This window comes from Canis lupus, chromosome 25 (genome assembly GCF_011100685.1).
Source record: "Canis lupus familiaris isolate Mischka breed German Shepherd chromosome 25, alternate assembly UU_Cfam_GSD_1.0, whole genome shotgun sequence".
NCBI lineage: Eukaryota > Metazoa > Chordata > Mammalia > Carnivora > Canidae > Canis > Canis lupus.
In genome coordinates this window covers 26,277,546-26,303,761 of record NC_049246.1, presented here as the reverse complement: position 1 = coordinate 26,303,761, position 26,216 = coordinate 26,277,546, and the positions used below count along the sequence as shown (strand labels likewise).

At 45.5% G+C, this 26,216-nt stretch overlaps 1 protein-coding gene across 1 annotated transcript in view; it reads left to right on the top strand.

Annotated features, from left to right (window-relative positions):
* GATA4 (GATA binding protein 4) overlaps window positions 1-20,449 on the top strand; it is a 51,338-nt gene extending 30,889 nt beyond the window's left edge. Inside the window, exons 2-6 of the mRNA NM_001048112.1 lie at window positions 11,035-11,201; window positions 12,697-12,822; window positions 16,647-16,734; window positions 18,665-18,813; window positions 20,267-20,449. Of these exons, the coding sequence (NP_001041577.1) occupies window positions 11,035-11,201; window positions 12,697-12,822; window positions 16,647-16,734; window positions 18,665-18,813; window positions 20,267-20,449 (713 nt within the window). The remainder of the gene's footprint in view (window positions 1-11,034; window positions 11,202-12,696; window positions 12,823-16,646; window positions 16,735-18,664; window positions 18,814-20,266) is intronic.
* Window positions 20,450-26,216: the final 5,767 nt, after the last annotated feature.

Sequence of the window (26,216 nt, the reverse complement as noted above, 5' to 3'; positions counted from 1 at the left end):
TCACTCATTTAAAGTATACTATACAGGGGCACCTGGCTGGCTCAGTCGGTAGAGCATGCAGCTCTTGATCATGGGGTTGTAAATTCAAGCCCCATAGTGGGGATGGAGCCTACTTAAAAAATAAAATAAAAGGTGTACTAAGGGGGCACCTGGATGGCTCAGCCTTCTGTTCAGGTCATGGTCTCAGGGTCCTGGGATCGAGTCCTGCATTGGGCTCCCTGCTCAGTGGGGAATCTGCTTCTCCATCTTTCTCTACCCCTCCCCCCTACTCATTCTCTCTCTCAAATGAATAAATAAAATCTTTTTTAAAAGTGTACTATGCAGTGGATTTTAGTGTATTCATGGAGTTGTGCATTCATCTCCCAAACAATTTTAGAACATTTTCATCACTTCAGAGAGAACCTCATACCTAGTAACAGTCACTCCCATACCCAATCCCCATTGCCCCCGACAACTACTTTCTGTGTCCTGTCTGTGGATTTGCTCATTCTGAATATTTCATATAAATGGAACCACAGACTCAGTGGTCTCTTGGTGTTATTTTTAACTGTCCATTTCCCCCCTAGCTTAGGGCCTTTGCACTGCTATTCCCAGTGCCTCCAATTTTCTTCCCCAGATACAGAGATGCTTGTTTAATTAATTGCTTAACTAATGAATTTAAACAGTGTTTACAGGAAGAGAAAATCTTAACATGGTCCATATAATTATCATTTTAAAAATCAACTCAAATTTTCCTTTTTTTTTTTTTTAACTGCAGCTCAGTTTTCTTACTCACTTCCCTATCCATGGACATTTGGGTTGTTTCCAGTATTTTACCATGAACATCTTAGAAACAAACATTTCTCTCCCTTATTTCAGAGGGGGGTGCCTTTGGTGTATTCCAATGTATTATTAGAGCAGTTTTATCACTGCAGCATGGAGTTCTTTTCTGTATCTATCTTTCTATCTGTTATGTATAATTATATATACACACATTATATACATATGAGAAACCTCTGGCCCTGCATAGTTAACTCTCTCAGTTGAATTATTATGTGTGTCTAGGAACATAGCCAGGCTGTCAAGCAGAGCCCTCAGATTTACACCACTCTCCTGGCATTATTGCTGACTCATTAGACACTTTAGGATGCTGGATTTTGCTGAAATCTGATCAATGTGCATTGAGTTTCTGTTGTATGCCCAGTGCTGCAGATAGAGTGATTCAGCTTAAGAGCAGAGTGGTGCTCAGGAGGGCAAGGATCAGGTCACAGAACGTTCTGGAATCTCATGTGAGTCACAGACCTCCTCTGGACCTCGGTTTCTTCCCCTGAAAGTTCATGGAATCACCCAAACATCACTTCCAGTTTTTAAAACTCTGGGCCACCTGCCCTCCAGGAGACTTTAGAGTTTTAATGGAGACAAATCAGCACAGGGGAACCAATGATGAAGGGATGTTTAGAGCTAACCAATGGCCATAGTCATGAAACAAGGCAGGGTCTAGAGAAGGGAAGATACAGTTTGGGCTCAGTACCAAGAGTCCAGAAAGTGGCAAAGGTTTTCAGTTTGCTGATATGCAGTCTGGGCTCTTTGGGATGTTGCTGAGCCTAAGGCCAAACGCAGGGAGCTGAAGCCAACCAAAACTCAGCTGTGAGCTGTCCGTGGCTAACTAAGGAATCCAGCATTTACAGTGATTTTACACACCTTTTCCTTGCATTCTGTATGTACTTTGGGAGGGAATAAATCAGTTATCAGTGATATTGGGGAGAAAGGAGTATAGAGACTACAGAGGGACTGTCAGAGATGTAATGTAGATCTCACAGGCAGCATTCTACCTGGCCGTACATCCTGATTTTCAATCTGTTGTCCCAGAGTAATTAGTGATAAGCTGCTCTTCTTCAGAAGTGTCCCGTTATGGAAGATGAATTATGTGGCATCCTAGTCAGCCCTGGCAGAAAAGAAGAAAGCTGGTGGTTCCAGATTTAAGAGGGTCAGTGTGTGTGGGTGCCTGGGTGGCTCAGTTGGTTAAGCATCTGCCCTTACATCATGATCCCATGGTCCTGGAATCTAGCCCTGAGTCAAGCTCCCTGCTTAGTGGGGAGTCTGCTTCTCTCTCCCTCTGCCCCTCCCTCCTCCCTCCCACTTGTCTCTTTCTCTCTCTCTTCTCTCTCTTTCTCAAATAAATACATAAAATCTTTTTTTTTTTTTTTTTTTTTTTTTTTTTTTTTTTTTAAAGAGAGGGTTTAGTGTGGGGGTCAGTCTTCAGGACAGAGTGCCAGCTGGACACAGCAGCCTGTAGAGACTCAGGCTCTTGCACACTAACTGGTCTTAGCTCACACTCCTCAGGCCTCTTCCGAGGTCTCACAGGGAAGACTCTGTAGACTTCTCCTTCACTGGATGGTAACAGGCAGGAGGCAGGGAAAGCAAAGCCCAGAGAGATAAGCCCAGATAGCACGAGGAGACAACTGGGCAAAACAGTGTTTGTAAAAGCATTTACTGTTAGAAGGACAAAATATCAACATTAGGGAAAGTTTTGTCAATAAAAATTATAACACAATCTTTGAGTATTCCTTTCTTTGCTTTGTTCATTTGCCTACTTTAAAGGTGGTATCCCAGCCCATGGATAACAGGTGGGAAGGGGCTGTGGTGACTCTCTCCTGGGAGTCTGAGTGTTTAATTTCCAGGTCTGGCAAAAGAAGTCATATTGTCAGTACCTAACAGCATAGAACTTACTTACTTACTTACTTATTTATTTATAAATGTGTGCCAGAAGGTGAGAGGGCCTGACTTGAGTCTTTTTTTTTTTTTTTTAAGATTTTATTTATTTATTCATGAGAGACAGAGAGAGAGACAGAGACAGAGAGAGAGAGAGAGAGAGGCAGAGACACAGGCAGAGGGAGAAGCAGGCTCCATGCAGGGAGCCTGACGTGAGACTCGATCCCGGGTCTCCAGGATCACGCCCTGGGCTGAAGGCGGCGCTAAACCGCTGAGCCACCCGGGCTGCCCACCATAGAACTTTTAATAGCATTGTGGCAATCTGTGTCATTAATGGACTCAACTTTGCACAATGCCAAAGGGCCAAGACCAAATGATCACTGAGGATCAACTTTGAATTGTAAAACACCAAGAAATTTCTCCTGGAGCTAGTGAGTGACCCTGCATTTCATGGGGGAAATCTTTATGCTATAATTATATTCTCAACATCTAATCCTTACAAAGATGAAGGATAGGGAGCATTTCTCAAATTGGGATGCTGAAGAGCATGGAAACAAATGTGCCTTCAGATGCTTCTGTGATCTGATGAGCTGGGAAAACAAAGCACACATGGGTTGTGGACTTCTGCTAACATGTTATATTGTGCCCTTAAACTATCTTCCATATATTGATTTTTTTTAAGATTTTATTTATTTATTCATGAGAGACACTAGAGAAACAGAGGCAGAGACACAGGCAGAGGGAGAAGCAGGCTCCATGCAGTGAGCCCAATGCGGGACTTGATCCTGGGTCTCCAGGATCGCTGAAGGCGGCGCTAAACTGCTGAGCCACTGGGGCTGCCCCCTACACTGATTTTTTAACTACTCATGTTGTCACTGTCTGCTGCTGGGGAAAGGATTGGGTGTCCCCAACAGAATGGTGAAGTCAGGAGCTGGAGCTCATGGGATTCAGGGCCCAGTTAAGAGACTCATCAGGAAGTGTGGGTTTCTAATTCTAGCTCTGCTGTTTATTTGGCAAGATCTTTCCTGAGCCATGTTGACCACGTTAACCTTCTTCTCTTGCCTGCCCTCCTGAGCTAACTTCCCACTCTGCCCGGACTAGGAGTGCAAACCAGAAAGGACTAGAGGCAGATATCTGGGTGCTTGTAGATCTACAAGGGAGGGACAGTTGGTCACAGAAAGGAAAGACAAATGGTTAACTTTTCCCATAATCCTTTCAATGACAGTGTGCCAGTCACCTAGTGGGGCCTTCGTCTCATCTTTCCCTCTGTTATTTGTAATTTCTCTTGGCATATTGGTGGGTTTCAACTCTTGACAGCATGCTGTAAATATTTTTCTCCAGTCTCATTTCTTCTTCAATCTCTTCCCTTTGCTTTCTCTTTCTTTCTCTCTTCCTCCCTTCTTGTTTTTGGTGCTTTTTCCTTCCTTTCACAATGTTCTTGCTTCCTTGTGGGTTTTTTTTGTTTTTGTTTTTAACCTAAATCGCATTCTTTAACTTTCCTCCTAAGCCTGAAGCCAGTCTCCTAGATGAACACCAGTGTTTTTTGTGTATGTGCATGTGTGTGAAGGTGAAAGTTTATTTCCAGTATAATGACAGTATTCACCTGGAGAAAAGTTTAAAGGTCTCTCATACTGTTCAGTGATTATTAAGAAATGTAGCACGCTCAATGTTTCATATAGATTATCCTCCATTTCTTGTTCGTGCAATTCTAAAGTGTTCCACATCCCAGAGAACTGCAGTCAGAATGTAACAGATAATCTCTGTGAGGTGCCGCCATTTTGGCCTTTAGCGGCAGACGCAGAGGCCCCAGACCCTGCTGGGCCACTGTGGCCCTGGCCTGGCGCAACCGCTCTTCTTCAGTGGCTGCAAGGAGCTTTCAGATTAGGTGCGTAATCCCTGCCAGCCCGGACACAGCCTGAGCTGTGTCCACCATCCCCTTGGCAGTCCCTGTCACAGGCCAAGCCTGACAAGGCCCAGAAGACCGAAGGCTCAGGCTGCCAGAGAAACCTCAGGATTTGTTTGCTTCTTGTGCCCCAGGCGCCAGCCCTGAGGACAGATCCAGGGCTGTCAAGAAATCCATGCACAATCTCTGGTGAACTTTGGATGGGACACAGGGCTGGGGTTCTGCACGGGACACATGGGTGGGGCTAGGAACTTTGTTCCTGAAGCCCCTTTGGCTCTGGGGAAGTCTCGGGACAAGTACATCCTCTCTCACTGCCCAGGCCTTGGAGCCCCTCTGGCCTCTGCTTTGTAGCATCAGATAGTTTAGCTGCCCAGAGCACGGGTAATTTCCATTGTGTTTGTGTGTCTTCTCTCCCCAGTTGGATTGAGGAGTGGTCTAGGACAACTGAAGATGTGCAGCTAAGGATGGAGGGGTCGGGGTAGGTGATAGAACCCAGGCGCCATTGCAATTTGTCACGTTTATTTATTTTCTAAGATTTTATTTATTTATTCATGAGAGACACAGAGAGAGAGGCAGAAACCCAGGCAGAGAGAGAAGCAGGCTCCATGCAGGGAGCCCAATGTGGGACTCGATCCTGGGGCTCCAGGATCATGCCCTGGGCTGAAGGCAGACACCCAACTGCTGAGCCACCCAGGCATCCCCATTTGTCATGTTTAATATCATCATCTGTTTTGAGTTAGACCAAAACAACTTTGAGCAGGGATTTAGCCCCAGCTTTGTCTTATCTGTCTCTCCATCCAGCACTTGCCACAGGGGCCAGTAGAGGAGTCACATGACAATTATTTGGGCTCTAGTACCCTCCACAGAACTGGTGGAGCGCCTAAGGTCAGATGGTGTCAGCCTCTGAGGGCAAAGGAGAGGGCTCAGCATGGGCTCTGGCTCGAGACCCACTTTTCCCTAGTAGGGGCCAGCCCCTCAAAAGATAGAAGGCCTGTGGGGCTCCATGGCAGAGCGGAACCAGGCTCTGTAGCACCAACCTGGTGGGCTGGCATTCACGTCAGCCACATCCACCAGCCTGAGCTTGCTCCCCAGCAGTCTGGAGACAAATCCAGCTCTCTGGAAAGTGCCCAGCAGGTGTCACCAACCATGACCCCAGCCTCTGATTCCTTTCCCTTCTTCCCCCTACTTTTGTCCTCTCTTCTTTTCCTCTTTCCCTTCTCCCAGTGTAGCCAGGGCACAGGGAATGCAAGAACACTTAGCTCTGGGGCCCCCAAACAGACCAGGTTTGACCACTCTCCGCTGACAAGATCCAAAGGCAGAGAGGTAGAGTGGTGACGAAACAAGAAAGGGATTTATTTTGAGTGAGGCCAACACAGGGAAGACAGTAGACTAGCATTTCAAAGACTGTCTCCGAAGGTCAGAAAATACTTCCAGGTTTACGTAAGGGGAATGAAATGTGGAGCAGTCACAGGTGGGTGCATGCAGGTGGGCAGTGAAAGCCAAACCCATCACTGTCCTGGAGTCAGTCATGGGCAGGGTCTTGTTGGCTCAGGGTAGTCCTCCTTAAGTGAGGGAGTTTTGATTCCTAACTGGGATGCTTTGCCCTTGGGGTCTCCCGTCTGAGCCCAGAGACAAGCTGGAAAGAAGAGCCCAGTTAAAAAGTTTGAGGTCAAAATGGAGGCAGCTGAACTCCTCTCTCACCAGGCCTGACTTGCTTCGCCCTGCCTGTGGGTGGGTTTCCCAAGATGGATGGAGCAGGTCAGGGCAGAGGTCGGAGTCTTTGCCTTTGATTGCGTCAGTTCTCTGTGGGGAAGTCAGGGGTGTGATCCTTCAACCTCCTGGCCCACATTTTTCTTTTTAGGCACTTGGGTAGCAGTAATCTGCCATAATCCCTAGGAACATCCCTACTAAATTGGATGCCTCAAAATCAGGCTCAGTTTGCTTCTCTCTTTAAAACAATGTTTTCCTCAGTAGGTCGTAGATGGAGGTGAGGAGTTAGATCCCCGTTTCCTAGCAAGGACCCAATTCATTTTCTGTTTCTGATTGTGAAAATAATCATTAATTACAATTTCCCATGAGCAGCAGCCTCGTGATCTCATAAGTATGCACTGACCACCTTTCCCTGCCTGTAAGTCTCCAAATTGGCCACGTCTGAGAGTGAGCTACAGTTTACAATTCTGAGCACTACCCCAGTGGTTTGCAAAAAGGTCAGATTCCCAAATCTCCTAGGTCTTTTATCTATCCCATCCCCCTGCAAAAACCCAGCACCAAGATTTGTCCCTGGTCTTCCCACTCCCTCTCCACCCCTCCAAACCTAACAATAATCCATCATTGTTATCTCATTTGGTGTTTACAAAGCACTTTACAGCCATTGTTGTGAGTTTTTCCTCTTATTTGCAAAGTACTTTACAACTATTATTACAAGTCTTTCCTCCAGTGTGGGGTAATGCTGACCCACTTCCGAGAGTGTTGGATTCCCACTGCCTTCTAAGTGGTTGGACCAATTCCTGTGATGCCCAGCACTGGATAGGTGTGGCTTTTCATAAGGTCATAGCTGTGCCCTTAGAAATCAGGCTTAGAAACTGGCTTCAGGCCACTGCTCACTTGCCCTTTGGGAAGTTCCACCCAGTGCATTTCTAATGAAGGAATAAGAGATGATTGTTACCAGGGTTCACACTACCAGATGTTTGTGCTGGTGTGGGGTTCACTGCCTATCACCTCCTACTTCTGGCAGAGTGGCTGCTAAGCAGCAGGGTTTGAACTTCGTTCTCTCTTCAATCCAAGGTAGGGGTGTGTGTATGTGTAAGAGAGAGAGATACAAGAGAATAAAATAATCCCCCCATAGTAGACTGGGAGCTACTTAAGGTGATCAAAAGTCTTTTTGCTTTTGTTTTAAATTTTTATCAGATTTTTAAAAATAGGTAACCATGACATTCCAGAATGGCATTTTTAAGAAAAGAAAAAAAAAGTTTACATTGTAATAACTAGCCTAACAAAAACTCCTTCCTGGTGGCCTTAGCTGTCAAAAGACTGGATATGGCATTTTATGTGTTGCATTTTTCATTTAACATGAGGGGTAAACATTTTCTTTGATTGTTAACAGTGTCTTTGTAATAATCAAACTTTTATAACATTTTATTGAGTATAACATTTGAGTAGGTAGGATGGCAAGACATTCTGGTAGAAAACATGGAAACCTTGGTAGATTTGGAGTTTCAGTGGACTGCAGAGAGACTTGGTACATCTCACAGGATGCCTTTAGGAGGCATGGCTTTGACTTCCTATGTAGTTTCTTTCTTTGGCTACTGTTAACAACTGACCCTTCAATCTGGGTCTGACTTTTGCACTACGCTCCTTGGATGAGAAGTATCTGCCATCCAAACCCCAATTTGGTTAAGGTACGTTCTGAAAATGAGTTGAATAGTATTGTTACTCATTATTGATATTTGACTCAATTTGCCCAACTAGGTTATTGGCCTTCTGAGAATAAGGTTCCCTCTTAGCTTCTGGGACATCTATCAGAATGCTTAAATAGCAGATGCTCAGTAAATATTTGTTGGTGACAAATACTTACTTGCCAACCTCCAGTGCCTTTCCCTGGCCAGTAAAATAATTGTCTTGAGTGTGTAACCTATTCTGTGAGGCAAGTGTGAAGGACATTCTAAGGCAAACCTTTGTGTTGGGGTCTCAGTAAGGCCAGGATGACTCCTTCAATAAGATTCTGCTCCTGCATATAAAATGGTATGAAGAGAAGGGGGGGATCTCCCCTTCAAAAGAGAGGAACAACTTAAAAGATTTTTGTCTGTGGAGGTTTCTTTAGATAAACCAGAATACAGGAAAGAGGCCGTTTTGCCTGTCTTTAAAAGGATGAGAGTGTGAGAGCTACATCCTGGAATATTTATGAATGAAATGGTAAGATGTCTGGGATTTTCTTCAGTTATACAAGACAGAAGAAAGGTGGAGAGATACTCGGACAAGGCGGGCCACAATTTGTTGGAAGCTGGAGTGTGCTTCCACTTTTGAGTGTGTTTAAATATTTCAATAATAATAATAACAACAACAACAACAACAACAACAACAATAAGAATTAGAATAAGAGGTTTAGGTTTGGACTGGGAACATGATCTGAAACAGTCCTCCATCCCCAAGCATGATTTAGGCTAGAATACTGTCTTGGTTAAATTTTGAGGCTGTAGTGCCATCTAGTGTTTACTGCAAACACCCAACCGAAGGACAATATGCTGGAAGGTCCTTCCGTGAACTCCCCTGACCTCTGGGGAAGACCTTAGCAAAGGGACCAGGGTTGAGTGGCCCAAACCAAAGGCAGCATCTGCCAGTTTGGAGGTGGAGGTGGCTCTGATGGTGGTGAGGGTGGCGTGTGGGCTCATTCCTTGCCTCCCCCAGGCGCGGGGACGCAAACTAGAATGGGAGTTGTCATTTTGTATGCAGCTCTGAAAGCCGGTGACCTTGCCAGAGGGTTCTCAGCGTGACCCAGGTGCAAAAATAGCCTCTCTTGTGACCGGTGTGTGCTCAGCTCCCTGGCCTGAGCAAATAGCCCCTCACACCTGCACATTGTTGACTCGGTGTGGACACACAGCTACTTGTTTGCAGGTGCAAATGACTGTTTGTGTACCCAGAGTTGAGGGGAGGGCCCCCCACCATCCTCCTCTTCAGCCCACGTTCCTTTAGAGCTAGTGGCTGGGCCATAGAACTAGCAGAATGTGTGACCTTAAAACCCAAGGTTAGGTCCTGGTGGAGGGAGAACTCTAAAAACCTCTCCTCACCAAATATCCCCCACCTCATTACTAGAGAAGAATCCACTCTTGCCTCTGGTAGTAGGACAAGAATAATCTGAACACCAGGGTAGCTGCATTTAGGGACATAAAATCTGGATGGGATATAAAATATTTTTTTGCAACAGGAAGCAGTGTACATGGAGTCAGGGAGACTTCTGAAAGTTTTGAGCCAGGCTTTATATAGATCATAGAGAATAAGAAATCTGGCCCAGCCTATCTCACCATGGCAGCTGAAATGGGCATGAGTGAAATTTCTCAATTCTAAAATTCTATGGACCTGGACAATAAAGATGGTGGGGAGCAGTTGGGTTGGGGGGGGGAGTCCAGGAGATTGTCAGTGGTGGCAGTGTGCCCATGGAAGTGTGTGTGACTCTAAGTCACGGTTGCTTAATATATGGACCTTTATTTTAGGTACCAATAAGCAGGAAAAGTGTCAAACTATGAAACAGCATATCATACAGATATATTGAAATGACAAAAATGAACGGAAATGAATTTCAGCCCTTTTTACAGGGTACTTTGAAAATTTCAAAGACTTTTAAAAACTGTAGTTCCTTTGGTTCAGTAATTCTCCTAGAAGAGCATCCTAAGGAATAAGCAGAAATGCTAAGATTTGCACACAAAACGAGCATTGTTTATAAAACAAAAATCAGAAACTGGGTAGGGATTAAGTAAAAGTTTAATGATAATAAAGGGTGGCCCATTTATATGATGGGATAACATATTAGGCTAAAATGAGTTTATGAAGAATTTCTGAGGTGGAAAAATGCCTTGGCATTACATGAAAAAAAAAAGGCTCCAAATGTTATAGCTTGACCTGCACTAGGCAAAAATATGTGTCACCATATAAAGTACTGAAAAGGACATCATGGAACAAAATGTTAATAACACTGGTGATCTTAGAGTCACAGGATTACATATGACTTTGTATTTTCTTTACACATTTTCTCTTCTGTTTTTTTAAGATTTTATTTATTTATTTGAGAGAGACAGATAGTGAGAGAGAGCATGAATGAGGAGGAGAGGGAAAAGCAGGCTCCTCACTGAGCAGGGAGGGAGCCCATCCCTGCAGGCCTCGATCCCAGGACCCAGGGATCATGACCTGTGAGCCAAAGAGATGCTCAATCAACAGAGCCACCCAGGCACCCCCACACACACATTTTATTTTCTAATTTTCCTAGAGTAAATCTCTCTCTCTCTCTCTCTCTCTCTCTCTCTTTTTGGTTTTTGTATTTTTATTGAAAGGGGAAGGGAATATCAATATTGAAGGGCAAAAAGAGAGAAAGAAGTTTTGGGCAGAAGTCAGTTTTGGTTGAGAACCTCAGGGTTACCGGCTCTGAAGGAGAGAGAGGGCCTAAAATCCAGGCTGCTGGTGGTTGCTGCACAACTTTCACTCTTCTCGTGACCTGGGAGAGCCTTACTGTGTCTGGGGTACCCAAGACTAAGAATGTCCACTTCCCCTGACGATCATGTGAGCCGAGCCTCCAGGGGTTGAGGTCAGCATCAGGAAAAGGGAGGCAGCCCCGGTGATCCATCTTGTACTCCTTGCAAGGAAAAGGTGTTATTTCCTTGGCCTCTGGATTCTCCGATGTAAGATTTCTAGGCACAAAGAACTAATCCTCTGTATTATTTTCTGCCCAGTAGATATGTTTGATGACTTCTCAGAAGGTAGAGAATGTGTCAACTGTGGGGCCATGTCCACCCCGCTCTGGAGGCGTGATGGGACGGGGCACTACCTGTGCAATGCCTGCGGCCTCTACCACAAGATGAATGGCATCAACCGGCCCCTCATTAAGCCTCAGCGCCGGCTGGTAAGCAAGTACCCTGACTGCTCAAGCCTACCCTTCTCTCCTTTCAGCATCTGGCTTCGGGGCTTGTGCTCTGGTGGGAAGTTTCCAGGTTTTGAATTTTGGATTTTAAGTCATCTTTAAAAAAAAAAAAAAAAGATTTTATTTATTTGAGAGAGAGTAGGAGAGCACAAGTCAGGGGAGAGGGGAGGGACAGAGGGAGAAGCAGCTGCCCCACTGAGCAGGGAGCCGCATATAAGGCTTCACCCAGAGGCTCTGGGATCATGACCTGAGCCATAGGCAGATGCTCAACCAACTGAGACACCCAGGCGCCCCCAAGTCATCTTTTAAAAGAAGGTGTGAGTGGAGGGTTTGGGTGGGTGGGTAGCAACACAGTAATTTCTCATAGCTTCAGAGTTGCCTTGAGCTATAGGATGTTCCAGACAATCTGGTTTAACCCCTTCATTATGCAAAAGTGAAAAGTGAGGCTCAGCAAAGCTAACAGCCTTGCCCATGGTCGTCACATGGATACTGAATCTCCTGTCTAGAACCAGAGTCCAGGCTTCCTGGTTCCCAGTCCAGCTTGCCTTGAACATCGCCTTTTTTCACATCAACCCCATGAAGAAGGGAAACTCTTCTTTACCCTGTTTTCAAATGATCAGTTAACAAAACCCAAAGCCCAGTGGGGAGATTAAGCAGTGTGTTGAGCCCTATGGCTGGGAAAGAGTTTGTAATGGGGGTTTTTGGTTCTTGGCCCTGTGTTCTTTTCTAGTATAGTTTAATTTTGACTAAAACAAACTAGCTTTCATGTATACTAGGGAGAGAGGAACAGAGGGATTAAATTCTGATGCTTACCGTTCTTGAGGTCCCAAGGCCCATCCAGCTTTTGATGACACTTGAATACAATGATTCTGCAATGATTCTTGGCTTCAGGTACCTTGTTTGGTACCTGAAGCCTACATTTTTTCTACTTTGGAAAAAAGCTTTCCTGCCTCCAGGGCCCTTCGTCTAATGAATGACTGATATGCCACCAATGCCAGTTAGGACTAGAATTCACTCTACTTCTCCTGCTGCTGAAATCCTTGTTCTCATTCACCCCCAGGAGTGGCTTAGGTGAAGGGAGACTCCGGCACCTCAGCTGCTCTGAGATTTTTTTTTTTTAATTTTTATTTATTTATGATAGTCACAGAGAGAGAGAGAGAGAGAGAGAGAGGCAGAGACACAGGAGGAGGGAGAAGCAGGCTCCATGCACCGGGAGCCCGATGTGGGATTCGATCCCGGGTCTCCAGGAACGCGCCCTGGGCCAAAGGCAGGTGCCAAACTGCTGCACCACCCAGGGATCCCTGCTCTGAGATTCTTTTTTTTTTTTTTTTTTTGCCCTGAGATTCTTATTCAGGGCTCTTACAGCTGACTTTGCCAACCATTTATGGTGGGCCAGCCCCTCGGAGCTCCCAGTGAAGTAAAAGCTGCAGCACTTGCCTTCTATTTGGACTTGATGGGTCTGTCTTCTCTGTTGCAGTCCGCCTCCCGCCGAGTGGGCCTGTCCTGTGCCAACTGCCAGACCACCACCACCACTCTGTGGCGCCGCAATGCTGAGGGTGAGCCAGTGTGCAATGCCTGCGGCCTCTACATGAAGCTCCATGGTGTAAGTAACCCTTAGCCCCAGGAAGGGGGAGAACCTCACCTGCCTTCCCATTTACAAATTCAAATTCATTGTTTCTTTCTTTCTTCTTTTTTAAAGATTTTATTTGACAGAGAAAAAGAAGAGAGCACAAGCTAGCACACAAGCAGGGGGAGGGCAGGCAGAGGGAGAGGGAGAAGCAGGCTTCCCCCTGAATCCCAGGACCCTGGGATCATGACCTGACCTGAAGGCAGACACTTAGCCACTCACATGCCCCTCATTGTTTCCTTCTTAGCAAAGATACTTAGATTTGGAAGGGACCTTACAGGCTGTATTAGTCTGTTTGGGCAGTTGTAACAAAATACCACAGACTGAGTAGCTTATAAACAATACTAGTTTATTTCTACATTCTTAGAGGCTGGAAATCCAAGCTCAGGTGCCAGCATGCTTAAATGCTGCTATGGATTTGGGGGAATATTCTCATATGTTATCGATTTTCATGTGAATTACTGCAAGTATTTGTTAGGAACTTAACCTGGCAGTACTTATTAAGGATAAAAAAACACACATATCTTTTGATTTAGCAGCTCTGCCTTTGGGAAACTAGCCTATAAAACCATAAAAGAATCGGTATGTAATGATGTTTGAACTGTTTATTGCTGCAGTATTTGTAGTGGCAAAAACTAGAAGAAATCATAAAGCCTCATAAAGGAATGGTAATAGTATGATGTGGAATATTGTGCAGAAATTTAAAAAATACTAAGAGCATGTATCTTGACCTGGAGTAGCAAAAAAGCACATTGCAAAGTAATATACATAGTATGACCCCATACTGTGGGGGTGAGGGTGTGTTAAATACACATACAGATATGGATGGATGGATGGATGGATGGATGGATGGATGGATGGATGGATGAATACACAAGTACATAAACGTATAGATATGTACGTGTGCACACAGTTTGAGAATGTTTTAAAAAGTGAGTAACATAACAGACTGGTCCTGCAGTTGCCCCATTGATGGCAGTCAGGTGGAAGGGGTGTTACTAACTTAGTCTCATGACTCTTTTCATGTTTCCTTCCTTTTTTTTTTTTTTTTTTTTAGTTTTTAATATTTCAGTGTAGTTAACACACAGTGTTGTATTAGTTTCAGATATACAATACAGTGATTAAGCAATTCTCTTTTTTAAATTTATTTGAGGGGGATGGAGGAGCAAAGGGAGAGGGAGAGAGAGTCTTAAGCAGACTCCATGCTGAGTGTGAAGCCTGATGCAGGGCTCAATCTCATGACCCTGAGATCATGCCTGAGCTGAAACCAACAGTCAGACTCAGTGGACTGAGCCACCCAGGTGCCCTAGTGATTCAAAGGTTCTGTAGATTATTCAGTGTTCACCTTGAGAAGTGTACCATGTTTTCTTGTTATAGACAGAAAAGCAGCCAAAAAATATAGTTACGAACATTCATAAGAAAATAAACTTCTTTCTGCAAAAAAAAAAGTGTATCAAGGATGTTGGTGAATCACTGTAATAAGAAAATGGAGGAAAAAAAACCTTCAGTAGGAAAATGGTTAAAGAAACTCTTGTTCTTCAATAGGGGAATGATGGAAGAAACCAAGAAAGGAATATTAAGCAGGTATTAAAAAGATTATGTTCTCAGGACGCCTGGGTGGCTCAGTGGTTGAGCATCTGCCTTTGGCTTGGGGTGTGGATCCGGGATCAAGTCCCTCATCAGGCTCCTTGTGGGGAGCCTGCTTCTCCCTCTGCCTCTCTCTCTGTGTCTCTCATGAATAAATAAGTAAAATCTTTTTAAAAATAATAAAAATTAAAAATAAAAAGATTGTGTTCTCAAAAAATTAAAAAATAGAATTAGCATAAGACCCCCACAATCCCACTTCTGGGTGTAGTTACAAAAATCATTGAAAGCAGAGGCTTGAAGAGATATTTGTGTCCTTATGTCCACAGCTGCATTATTCACAATAGCCTAAGGTGAAAGCAACCCAAGTGCCGATGGTTGAGTAAGCAAAATGTGGTCTGTCCATGTGATGGACTACTACTCAGCCTTTAAAGGGAAGTAAATTCTGACACATAGTACCAGATGGACAAACCTTGAAGTCATTATGCTAAGTAAAAGAAGTCAATCACAAAAGGACAAGTCTCAAATGATTCTACTTATAGGAGGCCTCTAGACTAATCAAACCCATAGAGACCAAAAAAAAAAAAAAAAAACAAACAAACCCATAGAGACAGAAAGAATGGTGGCTGCCAAGGGCTGGAGGAGGGGGAAATGGAGAGTTAGTATTAATGGGTACAGAGTTTCAATTTTGCAAGATGAGAAGTGTTCTGGAGACAATGGTGGTGGTGGCTGCACAAAAATGTGAATATAGTTAACACTGCAAAGGATTAAGATGGCAAATTTAATGTATATTTTACCAAAATTTTTAGTTTTATTTTTTAATTAATTTTTTAAAAGATTTCATTTATTTATTTGAGAAAGAGCACAAAGGGTGGGGGAGAAGGAAAAGTAGGCTCTTCACTGAGCAGGAAGCCTGTTGTGGGACTCAATCCCAGGACCCTGAGATCATGACCTGAGCTGAAGGCAGATGCTTAACTGACTGAGTGCCCCCAGGTGCCCCTACCATGATTATTTTAGTACTGAGGTTGGTAGGGATAAACATGAGGGCTGTATTCTTCTGAGGTCAGGAGGGGCTTCAGGTGGGTCATAGTCAGAGTCGGAGGTTGGACCAAGGAGTGGAAACTTACCTACAAAGGTGGGAACGCTGTTGGATCTCTCAGCGGACCAGAAGGCAGGTTCAAGTTCAGCTGATCTGCTGCACTTCTCTCTTAACCATTGCATGTTTAATTCTCTGGAGTGGTTATTACTTTTCCTTCAGTGTTTCGGGTTTTGCCTCTATTAGGCCTATACAGGAGACAAAAGATTTGGTTGGTCTGGCCTAAGAGAAACCAGATGTGGTGGAAAAGGCACAATATTTAAAAGATACTAGAAAGATGACCTAGCGAGCCTACTCCCCAGACAGTTGTCTAGGCACCTGGGAATGGTTCAAGAGCATGACACCTGAGAGTCACTGCTTATTTATGAGACATCAGTATGATTAAAGTGTTGTCCATGGACAGTGTATGTCAGGACCTGGCCATAGGGCAGTCTCCCCAACATGATCTCTTATTGGTCCCCACCACCTGTGGAAAGACCACGGTTGGCTCTAACCAGAGTTGGAGCAATGCAAAGCTCCTCTAAGTAAAGTGACTTGACATCTCAATTCACTGGGATTGCCTATTTTCTTGGCATATTTATTAATAGCACTCCTTTTACATTTTTATAGTGTCCTTATTTTGCTAAACTAAAGGCTTTTGCAAATATTGTTCCTGCTGCCTGAAATGCCTGCCCCTTGTCTACTTGACAACCTCCCACGACGTAGGCATCACCTCCTGAGCGAAGCCTTCCTTGATATGGTCATGTGCCACTTCCCCTCCCACCCAGTCCAGGACAGAGTTTAGTGGTTCTTCTCCATTCTCCCACATCACTTATGAGTCTGGTTGTTTCCTGCTTGACTGTCTTTCCCAGTCAAATGTGAAGCTCTGGAGGGAAGGTACAGTGTCTTTAAGCCTCCATTTCTCCAGGGTGAGTGTAACACACAGCATGTGGTATAGGAGCTCAATACATATTTGATTTCTTTCTCAGCAGGAGTTCCAGGGGCTGATTCAGTCCCAGCCCCAAGGTGTGTAGAGGAATTGCTTAGATGTTTCCTTCACATAGTGTGTGTGCATATTTAAATACTGTAGCAGATTATGTACAAGGTAGAAAACCATATATGTTGACTTTTAACCCTCTAGGTTCCAAGGCCTCTTGCAATGCGGAAAGAGGGGATTCAAACCAGAAAACGGAAGCCCAAGAACCTTAATAAATCTAAGACACCAGCAGGTGAGGAAAAGAATTGTGTGTAATTATCTAAATAACTCAGTGGCCCTTGGAGTATGTGAAAATCATGTATTCTTCATTAGGTGGGCCAGCCCAGGCTACTGAGGTATGATAGCATTGTCCAACCCCAGGTATTCAGGACAGAATGAAAACCTGGTGAAAAGTAACACCAGCATACAACATTTTAGGCGCTTTTTTTTTTTTTAATTTTTTTTTTAATTTATTTATGTATGATAGTCACAGAGAGAGAGAGAGAGAGGCAGAGACACAGGCAGAGGGAGAAGCAGGCTCCATGCACCGGGAGCCTGATGTGGGATTCGATCCCGGGTCTCCAGGATCGCGCCCTGGGCCAAAGGCAGGTGCTAAACTGCTGCATTTTAGGCGCTTTTGAAGCAGGTGCAATTCAAATTGCATGATTACTGCCAGTTGCAAAGGTGGGTAGTAGGCCAGCTGGATGGATTGAGGGCCAGAAAGAAAAAGGAACTCTATCGTCCCTCCATCTCAAGAGCTCAGTTCCTTTCTGTTCTCCCTGAGATAACTGGGATCTAGGAGGACAGGACCCCCATTAGTCTTGTTCACAACAGCTTGATTTGTAAGCCAATGTACAGTTAACATCATGTATTTTTTAACATCATTTTATTAAAATTTTTAAAGAGTTTATTTATTTGAGAGAGACAGTGCACTCGCATGTGCAAGCACAAGTTGGTTCAGAGGGAGAGGGAGAAGCAGGCTCTCCACTGAGCAGGGAGCCTGATATGGGGATAGATCCCAGGACTCTGGGATCATGACCTGAGCCATAGGCAGACAGACACTTAACCAACTGAGTTCCCCAGGCACCCTAGTACTTAACATTTTAGAAAGTTGCTTTTCAATTAGTATCTCATTGGTCCTTAAAGATCCCCATGCAATCCATTATCTCCATTTTACTACTGAGGAAACTGAGGCTCAGAGAGGTTAATGATTTAGAGTCCCACAGCTGTGAATGGTTAGACCTGGAATTAAAACCCAAGTTTTTACACTTCAGATCCATATTTTGTCCCATATGCTACTTTGCCTTCTCAGTTTCTAGATTAAGAATGAGGACGACTCATGCTCCTGTATCAAGAGCACTCCCCCCTTGATACTGTTACCAAATTAAAAATTTCATGGGGGAAATGCTGCCATTGCAGAGAAAGTAAATCAGCTGATCCAGGGGAAAGCTTATCTCTTAATCTAAGGCATGACAAACAGATACATTTCCCCTTTCCACTCCTGAGAACACGAGCAAGGTTCTCCTTTCCCAGATTCAACAACGGTTTACCCCTTTGGCAGCATGTTTCATTAAAATTGTGTCTCACACCAGTGGTCCTCAGCCTTTCTGCCTGTGCCCACACTGTTTTCTAAGCACAGCACATTCCCCTAGGTAACTTCGTCTCCTTACATGTTGCAGTGACAGGGTAAGCAAGCATTTGTTCAGGTGAACAGTCCCTCTCCACAATTCCAAATGCAGGGAGCTAGATTTGGCAGCAAAACCTAATCTAAACAGACTCAGGCTATTTATAGTCTTTATTTATCCCATGTGTGGAGATTCACATGTTTAGCTGTACAACAATTAATGTATTTAATTATGGGGTGTCGTCTCAGACTCCATTGGAAGTGTTCTATAATATACAGTATTAAAATCTAAAAGCTTTTGAATCCAGAAACACATGTGATCTCAAGGGTTTGGAATAAGGGGCGGCAAGCCTGTCAATAGAAGAAGATCCCTTGAAATTCTGGTATTTTAATTTTCCCATTTTGAGAACCATCGCCCAGCACTGATGAAGGACCCCGCTTCACTCCCCAGCAAATATAAATAAAGTCATTAGCATAGACCTACCCTGGCTGTCTCAAAGGACTGCCATCCATTTGCCCCTGCCCCTAGTCTGGGTGTCCTGACTCTGCCTTGTTCCAGGTCCCTCAGGCGGTGAGAGCCTTCCTCCTGCCAGCAGTGCTTCCAGCAACTCCAGCAATGTGGCCACCAGCAGCAGTGAAGAGATGCGCCCCATCAAGACAGAGCCCGGGCTATCATCCCACTATGGGCACAGCAGCTCCATGTCCCAGGTATACCCCCTTGGCGGGGACATAGGACTGCCTGGGGGACTAGGATACACTGCCAAGGAGCGAGTGGCAGGCTCAGCATGGGAAAGAGAGCTTCAGCTGGGCCCCAGCAGGTGGCAGCAGGAGCTGCTGGTACCCTTGGGGTCCCGCCTGAAATTGGGGACTGTCCCAATGAGGGCCTGCTTCAGAACATCTGATCAAGTCACAATGACTTGGGCATGCAACTAGGGCACACAAATGTCGAGTAGCTCCTCCATGCCAGACCTTTGGACAGAAGGAGTGGGGAGGGACGTGTTATGACATAGCCGCAAGCTGAATCAAACTGTGTGCATTGGGGGAGGGTGGTACAGCTGGAGCAGGCTGCAGAAGGTGACACGTGGGCTTTCTAGGCAAGTCTGCCTCCCAAGTGAGAGGTGGTTTGACCTTGGCTTTGAAGGATAGATAGATTTCAACAGGAGGAAGGGAAGGAAGAAGACCCTCCTGGCTGGGGAAAAGGTGTGGAAACTGTAGACGGTAGAGTGGGTAGGTGCAGTGAGGTGGTGAGGAGGTCACAGGCAAGGTGCCATTTAATGAGGGTCAGCTACAGGTCTGGCTTCCATCATGTGTCCAGAAGATGAGTCAGCAGTACCGTCCTTTGCCTCTTCCGAATATGATGGCATTCCTACTCCCCGACCCCTTCCCTCTTTGGCTCCCATATTTGGGATTAGGGTAGTCCCAAGGTTGGTTACGGTTTCCTGTTAATTCTGATCTGTTCTCCCACATGTGCTTGAGGGAGGCTGTATCCTAAAGAGCTTTTTTTTTTTTCCTTCAAAGATTTTATTTATTTATTTATTTATTTATTTATTTATTTATTTATTTATTTATTTATTTATGATAGAGAAAGAGTATGTGAGAGAGAGCAGGAGCCAGGGGGCAGAGGCAGAGGGAGAAGCAGGCTCCCCACTGAGTAGGGAGCCTGGTGCAGGGCTCCATCTCAGGACCCCGGGATCATGACCTGAGCCAAAGGCAGATGCCTAACCAACTGAGCCATCCTAGTGCCTCCATAAAGGGCTTTTTACTGTCAGGGTAAAGAAGCTGGTCCCACAGAGCCAGGAGAGCTGGCTGGGCATGGAGATCTGGCAGTGATAAGATCATAGCAAATGTCTCATGTAGCCATCAGAGCCTTCTGAGAAACCAGAATATCCACACACCTATGGGGTCTCAGTGCTCAGAGAAGCAAATGAATCCCACAGACCCTTTACATCCCACAGCACAGAGGTTAGGAAAAACACTTCTCTGTGTTGCTTGGTGTCTTAACCCTGCCTTGTCCTCAAGCCCCCTCCTCTCCTCCCTTTCCTGGGGGCGGGAGCCAGCTCGGGGACACCTGTGTAATGGTGCTCCCCTCTCCAGCCCAGACCTCCATCCTGAGCCCTCAGGAGTGATTCCCTTGAGCTCATCTTGTGCTTTTTGCTTTCAGACATTCTCAGTCAGTGCGATGTCTGGCCACGGGCCCTCCATCCACCCAGTCCTCTCGGCCCTGAAGCTCTCCCCACAAGGCTACACATCTTCTGTCAGCCAGTCGCCACAGGCCAGCTCCAAGCAGGACCCTTGGAACAGCCTGGCCTTGGCTGACAGTCACGGGGACATAATCACTGCATAATGTCACCTCCTTCCCTCCTCAGATTCCTGCACGGACTTGGGACTTGGAGGACGGCAGGGATGAGGCTCTGGGCTCCCGGGAGCCAGCCTGCTCTGTCGGGGAATGACTCCAGAAGAACAACTGGGAAGAAACTTGAAGTTGACAGTTCGGTTAGGGGATGTGGGTGTTGGATTTTACCGGATGCCTTTGCAAGGGTGGGCTACTGGAAAGAGCCCAAACTCTGATCTGAAAGAAACCACCCTTCACAAGGAGCACATTTAAGTCCCTTATGCGGAGAAGGAGACTTGTTTCTAGTTTTCCACCTCACCCCTCCCCCACAAGACACAGCCGTCCTTCTGCCCTACCTTTCTACCACTGGGGCCTACGGGGCTGGTTTTTCTGTGGTGTTCCCCGCACTGGGGATCAGAGGGTGGGTGGAGGGGGCAAGGTGCTGGGACCCCCAGTCCAGCCTGAACCAGGACATCTGTGTGACATGCATGTGGATGCAAACAGCCCCTCTGGGCCGCTGCTGCCCCGTCCAGCACTCCCCCTTCAGGCTTGGTACCCCCTTGCATTCCTCAGTACTGAATCTTGACTCCGGAAATGTTGGGTGTAGCCCTGATGTTCCTGAAGCCTCACGGGGAGGTGAAGGAAAGGGCTGCCTCACCCACTGCACGGTGTGGCAAAATCATGACCTGGCAACTTTGCCTCTCCCAAGTTTCCTTCCCCGGGCTCACGGCTCGAACCTCCAGCCCCTTCTCACCCTGCCCCCCCCAGGCATCTGAAAATAAAAATCCCTGCTGCTGATGAGTGATTCAGCTCTGCCTTCAGCTTGAACATGTCTCTCCCTCTGCAAAACAAGAGCTCGGCAGTTGAGCCACACAGCAGCCTCCCCCACAACTGTCCCCCCAAATCCTTCGTGTACCCCATCACACACAGGCGGGTCCCAAGGAAGTACAAAAAAGATTCTGCTGCTAAAGCAAGCTTGACAGACACTCTTCTAAGCCTTGAGATCATTCAGGAGAGCATGTCTGGTGGACCTCATCCCCGGGGCCGGGCAGGGGCTTTTCATGGATTCTGGCTTGCTTGCGCTTGGACCTCGTGGACGTGGCTCTTGGTCTGCGGAGATGCACCACCTCTCAGTCCTCCAGCAGGTCGAGGTCATCCCAGGGGTGGGGAGCACCTGCACCTGCATCTTTTCCCCAGTCTCTTGTCCAGGAGGCAGAGAGCTAGAGATCCTGCAACATAAATTCAAAGCAAACAAACACAACGAAACCAAACTCAGATGGAAAGACGACAACTCCTAAGAGAAGACACTGAGGGGGGGCCTTAAGGGAGTCCCTGGCTCTGTGCTATTCCGGAATCGGCCTTCCTCTCCATGCTGCCATCTCTGCCCGTGATGTGGGGGCTCACCGAGACTCCTCCTTCCTGGTCCTCATCATCAACAGACCTATAGCTGACTGTGGCCCTACTACATCCTCCCCTACCCAGATACTCAGCTCCCGATCCCCAAATCCTACTGGCTGTAGCAGAGAATATTTTTAAACCAAGATTCTGTTTTAATCATCATTTACATTGCTTTCTTCCATGAAGGCCACCCTCATATACCTTCCCTAACCCACAAACCTGTTAACATTGTCTTAAGGTGAAATGGCTGTAAAATCAGTATTTAACTAATAAATTTATCCGTACTCCTCTTTTCCTTCTCCTCCCTCAGAGGTCATTATTGGGAGGTTTGATGCTGCCCTTGCAAGGCTGTCTTAAGCCATGGAAGCCCCTTTGCCAATCTGCTCACAGGCTGCATAAAATCGTTTTCTCCCTTCAGTCATTTATGAGTTGGCCAAGACTCCCTCTGTATGTGATGGTGGCTAGTGAAAAGAACACTTATCCTGGCCCTGCTACTGAGTACTTTGCGACCTTGACAGGTAACCTCTCGACCTTGTTTCCTAAGAGAGGGTTGGGTCAGCTATTAACTGAAGTTCCTGTGGCTCAACAGTTGTTGCCTACTGAAGGGGCATTTCTAGAGCTTCCTTTAGGGCCAGCAGGGGCTGGGGCATAAGGCAGATCACAGGGCAGTGGTCTGTCCAGCCCACCTGGTTTATTTTATTATTTATTTATTTATTTATTTATTTATTTATTTATTTATTTATTTATTTTTGCCCCCCCCTGGTTTAAAATGTGTACTGGTTTAAGATCACCCTGACTTGTTCTTGCCGTCTTCCACTTCTCCCTTATGGTTTGATCCAAACAAGCTTCTAGAGAGGAGATGAACACTTCTCCTTTATCTGTTTGTCTTCACCTGCTTATGCTACAGAATTGCTTAATTGCTCCATTTTAAAAGTGGGGTGGGAGTGGGGACAGTGGTTCTGAGTCCACCCTCTGACTCAGTACCTGTGGGATGGGACCCAGACAAGCAAACCTGCTCCCATTCAGAACTGTTCACCGTGGCTTCCTGCTGCTCTCAATTGGCTTTTGCCAAACCCACAGGCAACTGGTGCCCTTTGACCTTTCACAGCACTCCTATTATTTCTGGGCACATAAGGAAAAAACCTATGGCAACCATAATTTTATGTAAAATCAGAAAAGCTTTTAGATTTGCTAAGAAATAGTTAAACCTACTAAATGAAGCTACCGTCCTGAAGGACACGTAGCAGATAACTAACAACTACAAGTAACAAAGGAGGTCCAAAAACATAAATAAAACCTACCAGGGTTTATGCTGGCTTTGGAAGCACATATTTTCTGATGATGAAGTCTTTGCCAAAGACATTCGCCACTTCCCTTTAGGAATGGCTTTCAGAACAGAATTACATACACCCTCACATCATCCTCATTCCATATAGTCATGTTGGGCTTCAGCCCAGATGGTATAATCAAGCTTGATTCAGCCTCCTTGCACACTGGACTTGGTTGCTTCCCCAAATCACATCCCGCCTCAGAAGGGGACAAGTTGCTATTAAATAGGATATTCTAAAAGATGCAATTCCCAGAGGGTTGGGGAGTGGCCAGTGTCGACAGATTGTAGGGGGCATAAGCAATGATGGCATCATTAGAATCAAAGTCTGGCCTGATGTAGTGAGTGAAGCAGACAATGTATGTGTCCAAGTTAAGAAATGCTTCACATTCCTTCCGTCTCACTTCTTGCTATGCCAACACCTTTTGAAGCACAGTTTAAATGAAACAGTTGGGAGAGCATTTTTGAATGCCTTTAGGGAATGAGTTGTAACACATTTAGCTGCAATTATATTTGCCTTGGGATGACAATAGTGAATATATGTTTATATTGACTGAATGTGCACCTAATGAAGCAGGGTATGGGTTATTTGGTTGAACCTCCCACCCTTCCAGCCTCCAGAGCTTGACGCACTTGAACTGCCTGCATGAGAAATAGCCATTTGGAAAGCTGCTTTTGGAGTGGAGGTGATTGTTTTTTGGCTTTTTAATCCTTTTCTGACATTGGGGGCTACTCCTTAGGTCACATCCTTGCCTTGCTCCAAAATGCCATCTCCTGTAACAACACAAATATGTGTCATCCCATAACCAAGGACCAACCTCAGAGTTTCAAAGTTTAGCCTGGGAAGTGGAACCTGAACTCTCAAGGTCTCTCTGCCCTTGGACACTTCTCTCATTTCAGCCATGGAGGCCTCTGCCCTGCAGCCTCCTAGGACATTCTGCTATTCTAAACCACGCTGGCTCCAGGATGATTTTTCTCTTCCCTCCAGGAGCTGTGGCATGGTGCTTGCAAACAGACTATTCAGTAACAGGGGAGAAATTAATAATCCAAGTGAAGAGGATGTTAGAGCTTGTTTTTCAAAGTCCGGTTTTCTTTAGGTTTGTGGATTGCTTGTTCACTCTTCTGGCTGAAGCTGGGAGGGTGTGGGCTCAATTTTACAGTAGTGATTGACAGTGGTGCTAGGGGTCACCAGGGACAGAGGAGTTCAGAAAAAGCCTTCAAGGCACTCAGAACTCTTGAGCTCAGGCTGTAGAAGTGGTTCCAGCCTCCCGGTTGGGAGGTCAGATAGACACAAAAAGGGAGCTTCTCCTCCCAAGTGAAGGGTGATAAATGAGACCCCTCTGCTTCCACCTCCCCTCCACATAGACAGACAGACACACACACACATGTGCACGCTTCATCCCTTCCTCTCCCCACTCTTTGGTGATTGCCTTCTGTTGTACAGCTATGGTGGCCTTGTTTCACCCAAGAAACCAAGATGTGAAGGCCTCCACCCCAGGTTTACAAAAGGTTTTTAAGTAGGGGCATCTGTTGTTCTAATCACTGAGCAGTGGCAGGTTTGAAACAGTGAATCTCTGATTGCAAGGAATTAATTCAGAAGCAGCTTAATAGTTCTAGTAAACAATACTACTAGACCCCTCTTACAATGACTGTAGTCTCTTTTGTGGCCTTTTCTTTAAGATGGATTTGCTCAAATGAAATGAATTCTAATTAGAGATGTAAAAAATTTAGATTTATCATTCCTCCCTTGTTCTTTTCCTTTAGACCTCAAGAAAATAAAAAATTGACACTATCTATTATTTCTAGGGTTCTTGATTATCTGAGATGTTTGAGTTGGGATGGGGGACAGATGTGATAAGAAAAGACTGAAATAACAGAATCCTCAATAGGCATAGGACCAGGCCTCTGTGCTGAACGATGTGTTTTCATCCTGAAGGTGTTGCTGTATTATTCAAAGAATCCCCCAACATTGCCATAGCAATGTGGGTGGGAAATACTTTCAATCTATTTCCCCCCTGGCTCTGTGACATCCTTGATGGCAGTTTCCTGGTACGGCTCACCTTGCAGATTTCCCTAAGATGGCTTCCGGCCTTATCACGGCCAAAGTCCCCTGCCATAATTCTCATGTTTGGAAATTGTTTTATTTTAAAAATTATTTAGGCTTTTCCTCATTTTTCTTAGATCAAAATCAGAGCCACATGTAAGTGACACCTCCATTTTAAAAAGAACAAAAATGTAACAACTAATCTCTGCTAACAAGTACCGGATAGTTGACACACTGAGCTGATTGAGTTCCCACCCAAGGCAAAGACATTTAATTTAGTTTGCTCTATGGTCTTGGTATGGCAAGTAGATGGATGGTTACCTTGGAGATATTTGACCATTTAAAAATGGCTTGTGGGTTCCTATTGAGTGAATTTCTGGGCCCCAGGGGCTCTAGAAGGGGACCAGTGTCCTGTACATGATAGGCAAAAAAAGTCTACCAGACTGGAAGTCAAAGATGGAATCCAAGATTTAAGAACTGTAGTTCAGATCTGGCTGCTGCCTAGCAGCATGAGTTGGGGCAGTTCATCAAAATGCTCTTCATCTCAGTATCTGTATCTATAAAATGTTTTGGACCTAGGGGATCTTTAAAGTCCCTTTGAGTTTTACGCAGTCATGATGGCTCCAATAATCTGAAATTGTCCTTGCCAGATCTGGTACCACACAAGGAATACAAGCTATATTGTCTTTTGTCATGTTGTGAGGATGGCTGGAAAAAGACACAAAGACATCATTCCCTAGAGACACACTGAATTAGATCTAGCATCCAGGACTTTGGGCCAACAGCTCTGAAATAAGAAAATGGCTCAACTCTCTCAATCTTTATTTTTTTTAAGATTTTATTTATTTGAGAGAAAGAGCACAAGTAGGAGAGGGGCAGAGGGAGAGGGAGAAGTGACTCCCCACCAAGGGGGGAGCATGACAGGGGGCTCCATCCCAGGACCTTGAGATCATGACCTGAGCCAAAAGCAGACGTTTAATTTACTGTGCCACCTATGTGCCCCACCTCTC